The 11,209-nt window shown below is 41.1% G+C and overlaps 1 protein-coding gene across 1 annotated transcript; it reads left to right on the top strand.

Moving 5' to 3' along the window:
* Window positions 1-1,792: 1,792 nt before the first annotated feature.
* On the top strand, window positions 1,793-9,847 carry LOC133021416 (arginine and glutamate-rich protein 1-B). The gene is made up of 4 exons (XM_061088255.1): window positions 1,793-2,336; window positions 4,768-4,993; window positions 7,693-7,776; window positions 8,326-9,847. Exons 1-4 carry the CDS (start codon window positions 2,005-2,007, stop codon window positions 8,488-8,490), a joined length of 807 nt encoding a protein of 268 aa, XP_060944238.1. The 5' UTR covers window positions 1,793-2,004; the 3' UTR covers window positions 8,491-9,847.
* The last annotated feature ends 1,362 nt before the right edge of the window (window positions 9,848-11,209 follow it).

The raw sequence follows: 11,209 nt of genomic DNA, 5'->3' as shown, positions 1-11,209 counted from the left end.
TGTGTAGCGACTCTGCGACACACCACAAAATCACCTCGACACCACAGCTCTCTTTGGATATCTTTTTACTTGGTCTTTCAGCTGTAATGATGAAACATGTAACAGGGACTGCATCAGTTCACATCTCCTTAAACTGCTGTCTCTTTCAGCTCCAGATGCAGACAGAGAGTAACAAAACATATATACATTATAAACAAAACCAGTCAATTGCAATGATCGTATAGTGATTAATTTGACAATCATACCTGTAATGATGAAACATGTAACAGGGACTGCATCAGTTCACATCTCCTTAAACTGCTGTGAAGGATGCATGAAATAATTATATAACCAAAAGGACAAAATAAACATAAATATTCCCTGCCTTACATGTCTAACCCATTACAGAGTATACACAATGCCTTCATGTGGGTTCACAAACAACATTTAAAAAGAAACAAGGCACTTCACATTCGTTCTGTACAAATCCCACTAGAAGACTACGTTTCCCATAATGCCGCGGGTTGCAGCGGCGCGAATCGGCGCACTTCAAAGGGAAAACTCCGCAGACCTAACTTCTGAAATAACTCTTCAAACTCTGCACTTAACACGTTACAGCCATCTTATATTGCTCTTTAAGAAAGCTGTCACAGTAGCATGCATTAAACGTAACAATGACACTTAGAAGTGGAACACTCCATAACCGTACCTGTCTCTTTCAGCTCCAGATGCAGACAGAGAGACAGGTTCCTGAGCGGCACGTACCACAGCGCGACAGGGGGGTTCACAGACCAGAATACTTATATACAACATATACACATGAAAATAAAAGGTACATAAAACATTACTCCTTTTGTAAGTACTGATTTAGCCTAATCATTTGCTATAAAATGAAAATAAGAAAGCACTAGAAATACATATCCCCCCTCCTCATTGTCGGCAATTGGTACATCCCCCTGAGACGATACCATCTGCAGGGTTTCTTAAAGTTAGCTGGAATATAATAACACCCCATTACAACTGCATAAATTATTCAATTTATTTTACGCGTTGTATCTGTATAATGTCAGTGTCATTGGTCATAGATTCCTTTGATGTCTTAGATGTTGTATGTCTTTGATATCCTTCTGGCAGTTATTCATTTTCACACTTTAAACTAGGGTTTTAATTTTCATCTTAAAAAAAGTTTTGGTTTGGGGTTTTTTGGTGGAAGATAAGAAATACTCTTCTAGGTTGTATTGTTATCCTTTACGTAATTTGTTCTAACTCTTTTATTGGAAAATAGAGTAGAACAAACATTTGCTTGCTCCAGTGATATGTGTATCAATGTCTTGTGACATGGTGACGTTCTGCAGTACTGGAAACGGTGGGACATTACCAACCAGCATGCATTATGTTAATGCTGCACTGGAACATTCAATATTTTATTTTCCAACATTCCAATTTACATGTCTTTGCACTCCACTCTTTATGGTAAAGTCACGCTGAGGTGCGATCTTCTTCTTCTGTGACTTTAGGAGTATAGCGGATCCACCACCACCTACTGCATCGGAGCGGACTTTTATTCATGATTTTTCAGGGATGCTGAGCTAATTTTTTGTGATACTTGTCACCAAATGGTGAAATACTTATGTCAAATGTCAAATATATAGTTAAAAAAAACATATAGTATAGTTGAGAATTCGATGCTTATAGGACATCTCCCAACGCTGCCCACCGACAGCTTCGGGACGAGACCGACTGCAGCCGAAGACCGACGGAAAATACCGACAGCCGCGGTGCCTGTTGGGAAACTTTAAAGTCGACATTCCGCCATCTTTCTTTACATAGCAAGTTATCAGGACAAAACAATAACCATTTCCAAATAATAATTTAACCCAAATAGACCTGCTAAAGCACTTCCATTTGGTTCGATATTATAGATAACACCTTCAAGAAGAAGCAGGTTTGACGGACTCGTAGATATTGTGCACAGCCGCTCGGACACAGCAGTTTGAGAGCGCTCGACTTGTGGAGGTGGACAACATGGGCCGCTCCCGGAGCCGCAGCTCGTCCCGGTCCAAACACTCCAAAAGCAGCAAGCACAGCAAGAAACGGAGCCGGTCTCGGTCGCGGTCCAGAGACAAGGAGAGGACAAAGAAACGCTCCAAGTCCCGGGAATCTAAAAGGAACCGGCGCAGAGAGTCTCGTTCACGGTCTCGGTCCACCACAACTTCGTCCCGCAGAGAAAGAGTAGCCTCGCCGCCGGAGCGCCTCGACATCTTCGGCCGGACACTGAGCAAGAGAAATGCCCTGGACGAGAAGCAGAGGAAGGAAGAGGAAGAAAGAAAGACCGAAATGGAAAGACAAAGGAAGATGTAAGCATTGTTAACGATATGTAACTCTACCCGTAGAAAATTGCAATATGTGCTAAGCTAAATGCTAGCCCGGCCGCGTTCAGTTGTACAGACGTTAGGTCTTAGCTAAATCAATGCTAACAAGCTAGCCGCCAGAGCATGCTAACATCAGCTCGTCTGCACAGAGCCATGACTACAAGGGAGAATATTGTCCTTTACTGAACACGCAGCCACTTGGGCCAGCGCCCCTCTTGACTTAGATCCTACCCCCAGTTGTAATTCTGCTATTGACAAATGCAAACTAAACTAAATTCGTTTGACTAATGAGTCATAACATTCACAATTTGTGTATGTTTGGTGAAATTATATTTTAGTTGAATATCTCCAAAGTATAAAAACTATCAAATGAACAATAATTGTATACTGCTTAAATTCTTTTAAATTAGTTTTTTTATTGGAGTTTCATATGGTAGTGATTTTGTTCAACAACAATAATCAGTAGTCTATATTATGTTCTAATAATGTATCACTTAAAGCTCTCACTATTAGTTATTGAACTTTTATGGGGTTGTCGCAGCAAGTTTTATTAGAAATATTTTTGATACTGTGAGGTATTGAGTACAAATATTTGATGACAAACTGAAAAGGTTTACATGCTGTTGGCATGCAGTAAAGGAGGCTTTAAGTATGCAAGTTGTTTCATATCGCCTTGAAGCAACGTTCTAACCCAATGTAAATAATTGTCTGAATGTGCATTCCAGAGTGGATTAGCTGCTTCAGGATGTACTGATAAAATTATAAAACTGTAGTCTGCATTGTAAAACAATTCAGTGTTTGCCACACGCAACAATCATAGTCTGGTTATTGTTGGTCAGCGAAGCTGCTATTGCGGAGGTGTGTGTGGTAGTCATAGGCACAAAGACAACTGAGAGTTGAGCCCCTATCTCGACACCTTGCCTTCTGAGTGGCTCTTTTTATTCTTTCATGTGTATTAGCCACAGGGCCACTTACCCAGGCAGAGAAGGAAGGACATGGTCCTGGGTTTTGTGAGGTCTCTGGTTTCCCATTGCCTGACTGGATGCAATTTAAACAAGGGAACGTAGGTTGTGTGTTAACAGTTGTCAGTAGCAGTTTGAAAACACACCACCCAAATCTGTGTTTCCTGTTCATAGTGCTGTTTGTGCGTGTGTAGGTTACTTTAACAACACTCTTAGTAGGTATGGTGGATGACAGGTGTCCATCTGCTTCAATACCTGACTTTGCTGCTGAGTCTGGTGGGTTCATTGATAATTGATTGGTAAAGGGCTGGGGTTTTGGAATACTTGGACTGCACTGGGCTGTAATTGAGCCAACCTTCAATGTGGTTTTAATGGGTAACAGTGACTATGACTGGTCAGAAGCGTAACTTTTCACCCATTCCACTTTACCACTTGCTAACTGCAGTCCTTCATCTATGAGGCTGCACTTACTTTTATTTCAGTATTTTTCATAGGTCTTCTGCAGTTTTGCCCCATATACACCTAACAGCAGAAATATCACCACGCTGCAGAATTTTTATTTTAGGAAGGGACAGCAGAAAAGACAAAAGGAATGCATCTTATTATATAAAGACCCTACAACATGTTGTGCTGTGGTGGCTTGACATTCCCATCAGTTCACACACCTGGGAATAAACCATAAAACTTTGCCACCATACGATACAAATAAAATAACATTACTATAAGAACGAACACCGGATAAACCGTAAGAATTGTAAAAACTACGATATTCACCTATGAAGTCCTGCATCTCGTAAGTCACATTTTGTTTGTGTGCAAAGCTTGTTTGTGTGCGAAACTGAAACAATAGTTAAGAAGAGGGAACTGATGCAACAGACTTATATCCACCAACGTTGGCCGAAAAACTCCATCTGAGGAGTTCACAGCCAGAGGAGAAACCCTTGTGCACCTTTTAGTTTCTGGAGCAGCAAGTCAAAGTAAAAAAAATTTAATTAAAAAAATAAATAAATCCATATATTTAATGATGACAATCATATAATACAATAACAATGCAGAGTGGTTGAATAGTTTTTATTTTATTTAGTTTTATGCCAAATTTTTAATCTCTCTTTTTAGATCTCGAAAGATTTACATAGGGGAAGTTTAATTAATGCCTCTTCCTATTCAGTTGTCTGTATACATATTTGATAAAGCATTTTGTCTTGGCGACAAATTTGACGGTGACCTTTTATACGCCTAATGGTGAGGTGTTGTAATCAAATTGGGAGTGACAACAATAACCGTCAACATTATGGCCCTGTGGTCGGCCCTGCAGTGACAATTTTTTTATATTTGTGTCTCTAATGTGAGGACCAATCAGGCTGATAGGTTTCAAGCCTAAATTTCCTGTAAACAATCCCACTGTATTTCTGATCTTCCGCCTCTCATTTTCTGTCTCTTGATCTGTACTCCAGTCGGCAGCTGGAGGTAGAGGAGAAGCTGATTGAAGAGGAAACGGCACGGCGAGTGGAGGAGCTGGTGGCCAAGCGGGTTGAGGAGGAGCTGGAGAAGAGGAAGGACGAGATCGAAAGGGAGGTTCTTCGACGTGTTGAGGAAGCAAAGCGCATCATGGAGCGGCAGCTGCTAGAGGAGCTGGAGAAGCAGCGGCAGGCTGAGTTGTCAGCGCAGAAAGCCAGAGAGGTAACGCTCGGTCGTTTGGAATGCAGCCCCTCCCTTCCTTCCATATCTGTGCAACCCCTTACCTCCCTGTTCCCATCTCCCTCCCAGTCACTTGCTCTGACTTTCTAAGGGACATGCAGGGATGGTGGGGATTGAGGAACCACCTCTCCCCTTTCTAAACGTAATCCAGCCAGGGTATAAATATTCACTGCAGGGAAGCCTGACTTGGTTCAAATGAATTATCAATAATTTGCACACAGTATACTAAATATAATATATTCAGTAGGTGGAATAATGCAAGTCTGAAAATCAAGTTCTTTTGGGTTTTGGCTGTACAAGCTGATCTTTGCACCAGCCCTACTTAATATCAGGTATCAGTCTAACTGTAACTTTCTCATTTGTGAAATCAAAAACTTTGTGCAGGAACATCTGTTACTCAATGGGGAACAGGCTCACAAGCTTTTGAATGGGGAAGCTAGAAGTACTGGATTTTTGGTTTCACATGCTTCATACTTAATGAAGGTATGCGAGTATTGTCTCTGTTAAATGCGACGACTCAAGATTTCCTTGTCTGCCTGTGAGAGTTTGCTATGGCTGGGTTACAAAATCGACTTCCTTCTCTAATTTGAATTGGTGTGATCTTTTACTTTCATACCTTAAAATATCTCTGCTGATAAGAGCAATTACTTTGTAGAGACTTGAATTTTATCGTCACTGGCCATTTTTATACATATTAATAAAATTAATGAATTGCCTAAAAATGCACAACCAGTTTATAATAGAATGTAACATAATCTTATTTCTGATTCACCGTATTAGCAGGCTGTCAGTTCAGGTAGTAGAAAGAGGGCCAATCCTTTTTGGTCTCATAATAAAGTAGTTGAAAGAACCCTCCCAGGCTTTTTTAACATTAATATGAGCTCCTTTGCTTCTTTTTTTCCCCTTTTTGAACAGTAAATGAAGACATCTGTCTGACAAACCCTGTGCCCCTCCTCACCAGGCGCCATTTAAGAAAAAGGGGTTTGTTTATACAACAGTAATAATGTATTATAAATGAGAGTGACAGCTAAAGCCTAGTGACCCCGACTTGCATACGGAGCAGCCAGTGGCTCAGGACTATTGGGGTGAAAAAAGTAGTCTGGGTTTGCCATCTTTACCTACTTGGACTAATTGACTCCTACCCCATCTTTGGCATTGCCGCTACTCGCTCTCCTCCACAAATCTCCCACCCTCCATCCGGGATACGCTTATAGATGTGGTCGGTACCTTTAGCAAAGCTTTTCTATTACTAAAAGGTCAAAGTCAGACTTAAAGCTTTAATGGATCAACAGTAAATTAGATGCCAAGAGTGAAATCAAATAGGCATTCGTTTTGTCTTTGCTCTAGACATTTTACATCTCTGTAACTCTCACATTGAAGTTAACCTTGTTGTGTAGAAATGTTTGTTTAATTCCAAGACAATTTTACACGTTTTTTTTATTACTCCCTTACCTTCTCTTTACCACTCCTTCTTTTGAGATTCTTCAGCCCTGAAAAACATAATTATGGACCACTACTACTTTTCCTCTTTCCTCTCTGAGAAGTTGAACGTTCTCTGGTCTAACCTTTATCTCTTAATATACAAATTTTCTTCAGATAAAGAGCCTTTTCTCCAAAGAAAAAACAATGTACTGTGTTTTTTTTCCACTCATGACTTGCTTCTCCTATAGGGCTGCTGTCAAATTTGTTATTGTTTTTTGTAAATACATTTGTGTTGTTTTTATTTTGGAAACACAACTCACCACCTTCCTAACTAGCACCTGAGCTGGCCTGCAGCCTTTCAGCACATCTGTGACTTGTGTCCTGTACTGTAAGTGTACCGTGGTCCGGTTCTCCTCAAACACACACAGACACCTCTTTGTACTCTACTCTGTTCACTCTTCTATTGCCTTGTTGGGGACTGAACCACTGTAAAAAAAAAAAAAGGTAAATCGGAAAAAGAATGCTGCAGGCACAGGCTAAGCAGTACAGAGATCAGAGTAATAAAGAGGAATGCCGAGGGCGCGGTATGGCAGAACCCCCCCATACCTACTTACCCTCCCTCCCACCCCAGGAGAGCTTCTCTGTCTCTGCAGGGGCCACACAGTCCGGACGACAGTAAATATTCAACCGTTTAATGCTGAATGGTTTCACCAGTTGTGTAGGTACACAGGCAAGGAAAATGCGTAGGTATACGTGCATTGGTGAGCCAAAATTATTCCCTCCTTTATTTGTATCCTTTGTTCTTGCTTATAATGATGTTAAAAAACAGCAATTGTTTTTTCCTCTAGATCGTATTGTCTGTCAATGATATCTGTTTTCTGTTTATGAATGTGATGAGTGGGTTTCCCTCCGTTTGAATTCTTGTTTACAAATTTGAATGTCTTTCACAGTAATCCAATGAGTGCCCTAGGTGGGGCTTGGATTGTATATTTTTAGGAAGGTTTTAACAGTAGAGGTAAGGGATAGAAGGTTCAATGTTTGTGGTTTTTTTGCCTCTATTTATTTTACAACCAGACAGGCATCATGTGCGAGAGGCTAAACAAACTTCTCTATGGTGTAAAGAAATTGAGGTGTGCGTGCGTGTGTGGTTGTGAGAGAGAGAGAGAGAGACACAATTAGAGGGCAAGTGTGTGTATGTATGTACAGAAAGTGGCTGTAATATTTTCATGCGCTAACATGGCACCGTGTCACCCATCTAGGAAGAAGAAAAATCTAAGCGGGAGGAGCTGGAAAAAATCCTGGAAGAGAATAACCGCAAGATCGCCGATGCTCAGGCCAAGCTGGTACGCCCTGCTCTGTGACTAGCAAAGAAAGCTGCTGTTTTAGTTTTTTTCTTTCCTGTTTTTAGATTTATCGTTTTTTATGCTTTTTAGATCACACACTGAATGGCACACTAACTGTTTGACCAAATTATCCCGATCGCATTCAGTGATTCCTGATGCCGCTCGCTATTTTAGCAAATCTACAGTTGGTGTAGTAAGCGAACGAAACGAAACCCCCATGTCTTATTTATTCACTTTAAAGTCGGCTGTGTATCTTTCATTACAAATCTTTTATATAAAGGAGGTCTTCCGTTTAGTGGCTTTTAATTGATGGTAATGAGCCATGGTTAGATTAAAGGTTTGTATGTATGCCATGTAAGATTAAAACAGTGTTTTTTGCTAGGCTTGATTTGGACAAACTGAAACCGTAGAAAACAGCTTCACATGTAGAAATAGAAGCAGACTGTTTTACTGCCAGCAGTTGGTGGACATTTGTTTGAATGTCATTCTTTTCTATCCTTATCTGACCTTGTTTTTTAGGCTGTGTTTGCTTTGTATGTTTTTTGACAGGCTGAGGAGCAGTTGCGTATTGTAGAGGAACAGAGAAAGATTCACGAGGAGCGCATGAAGCTGGATCAGGACCGTCAGAAGCAGCAGAAGGAGCAGCAGAAAATAATCCTTGGCAAGGGCAAGTCCAGGCCCAAGCTCTCCTTCTCCCTCAAGGCCACTGAATAAAACTGCTCCCCCGCTGTCCACATGTCATGCCCTGCCTTCATTCCCATCCAGCTCTCCTTCATCATTTGACCCCACTCCTCCTCTGTGGAACGCACGCTTCGTTTTGGAAGTGCTGAAGGAAGGCCGAGGAAAGGGGTTCAAACAGACCATTGTGTTAACTTGCTTGTCCCAATGAAGGCCCTTGTCCCTCTCTGGCCCCGAAGAGGAGTGCTCCCTCCACCCTTATCATCCCTATGGCACAGAGGACATGTTTGCTTTTTTTTCCAGTTTATTTTCATATTTAGGGAACTTGAACTTTTGATGTAGAATGCTATAACACGTCCCTTGCCCTGCAAGTCTTAATTTTGGTGTAACAGTGAACAACTGTGCACCTGTTCTCTTACATGTCAGCAAACTACAATAGGATGCCAGTCCCCGATATAGAAGATGTTTAGTTTGTGTAGGTCAGCTAACTGTAAAAGCTCATGGGCAGCCTGGGAGTGGACGTGTGGTTTTCCTGCTCAAAAGTTTTTTTTAAAAAGTTTTTTTGTTTTTAAATCAAATAGCTGAAGTGGTTGACACAATGGTGACAAATCACAGCACAGCCTTTCAAAGTTAACTTCCCATCCAGCTGACAGGTTAGTTTCTTCCACCTTACTTCCTGTGAATGTGATCTGATCACCATAGAAATCCACAGTTTATTTTACTGATATACCGCTAATATTATTTGTCACTAAAACATTAACATGGCAGCATGTCCAGAGAGGATATGTAAAGCTTATGTTAGATTTGAAGTTGCTGCATTGCAAGTGAACTCGGCCTCGACTACCAAGCTGCCCATGACTGAACCACAAACCTTCAGCAGGATATGTGTCCCGTCTATGATAAGTGGGCCTGTGGGTAACGGAGGAGAGGGGATGCCTCCTGTATGATGTAATGTTGTTAGCCTTGCTGTGATGTGTTCGCTCCCACCCCCCTCAAGTAAAGAGTGTGTTAAGAAATTGATCCCCAATTACAAAATGAAACGTTACAGTAATGGTAAATACTTGAGCTTTGTTTTATCAGACTCTGTGGGAAAACAGTGAAATGCACGAAAACTCCCAACTATAGACTCGATGTTCTGTCCCTGAACTTTGTTGTAGTAAATGAACGTGGCAATGCGCCTCACGTGGTAAGTCTTGATTCGTACTGGATGGACAAGTTCAGGTAAGATGAGGTTTGAGCTTAGTGTGAGTGTGTGAGCGAATGACGGTGTGTGTGGTTGTGACTGAGGCTGACCTCCGGTTGGTATAAGACTGTAATGAGGGATTTTGAATTTATCATGTAATTTCCCCCATTTGTTAAGGGACTGAACAGTTGAGTAAATCTATCGAATGCCTATGTTGTGTGTGATGTTCTTAATTCACTTATAATTCTTCACTATGGGTTTAACTACAATACACTAGTTTAGGAGAAGACAGGAGTAAACTGAATTTTTATTAGACTTAAAGTTTAGTTTATTCATAGTTTCCTTTGAAATAATAAAATAAACAGCAGTTTGAGCTGTACAGGTACAGATTTGAATGGTATCGGTGCTGGGTTTGTACTCTAATACATATACACGCCCTCATGCATAAACAGCTCATCAACGTCTAGTTAAATCTAAAAAGTCTATATTAACAAAGCAGTGTGAGTTAGCAGCTCCAGCCTCTGGTGTTTCATGCATGTGAAGCTTCGGGTGACGGATCATCTTAAACCCGCCTCAGTCCTGTGTTTACAGCACGGAAACAATTTGATCGAACAGTTCAAACACCTCAACATGTAGACAGTTAATAAGAGAGTGACGCTCGACATTTCTCTATGATGAGGGAGCGGACCTACTTTTTAGAGTAAAATCGCAGTCAGTAAGAGCTCAGCAGCACCGTCCATCACGGACCTCCGTCAGAATGGCTGAGGAGGATGATCCGTGCGTGGTGCCGCAGTGGAGTCCGAGCCGCAGCGCCCGCTGAATAAACCTGCTGCTCCTCGGCCTCTGCGGCCCACAGTCATCCGCTGATGTCCTCCAACAAGTGGCCTTAAATAAACGAGCAGTTCAGTGAGTAAAACGGCTCAAATAAAGCAATAAACAAACCCGTTTTAAATGGAAATGTGCACCAGCTGATAGAAAGAAGAAGAAAAAAGATTTAAAACAAATATATAAAGATTTCATTAAGCTTTATAAAATAACGGGATTTTTGGAAAAAGTGGGCTGTTCTGAATGTCGTTCAAATTTCTGCTGTATACTTTCAACGGTTAAGTTGAAGTTGATTCATCAAAGTTTTACGTTAACAAGAAAATGTTCGACAACAGTACGTCTTCCTGGTGAGTGAAGCACTGTGTGTGAGTGTGTTTCTTCGGCCTGATCTCGAGCCGGGTTGGCTGAGTTGTCTCAGCCTCTCAGAGGCAGGAAGGAAAGGTTTAAAAATAAAGAAACTCGAGCTGCTCCGTCATACAAAGATTTCACTACGTCATTTCAGGACAGCGCAAACCTGTGGAACTTTACATGGAACTGAACTGTGGTTAACGCAATTTCATAAAACTCACCGCCAGAAACACACTTAAGGACTTGTAGGCTTGACGCATGTTTAGGGGGTGTTTTAAATGGAAAAAAGACAAAAAATATCTATATAAAACTAATAACAAAGACTTGATTTACTTTTACATTGAAACCGACTGTGGAGAAAAAGTAAGTTGGGGTATAATTTCCTAAAGGAGATAAACT

The sequence above is a fragment of the Limanda limanda genome, chromosome 16 (assembly GCF_963576545.1).
Source record: "Limanda limanda chromosome 16, fLimLim1.1, whole genome shotgun sequence".
Classification (NCBI taxonomy): Eukaryota; Metazoa; Chordata; class Actinopteri; order Pleuronectiformes; family Pleuronectidae; genus Limanda; species Limanda limanda.
The sequence above is the reverse complement of the archived record's forward strand: the minus strand, read 5'-3'. Positions and strand labels throughout refer to the sequence as shown.

Bases quoted from the DNA above. Each gene is read 5' to 3' on its own strand.
- LOC133021416 (XM_061088255.1), top strand. From the start codon at position 2,005: ATGGGCCGCTCCCGGAGCCGCAGCTCGTCCCGGTCCAAACACTCCAAA. The intron at 2,337-4,767 runs GTAAGCATTGTT...TCTGTACTCCAG, and splicing joins ATGGAAAGACAAAGGAAGAT to TCGGCAGCTGGAGGTAGAGG. The intron at 7,777-8,325 runs GTACGCCCTGCT...GTTTTTTGACAG, and splicing joins CCGATGCTCAGGCCAAGCTG to GCTGAGGAGCAGTTGCGTAT.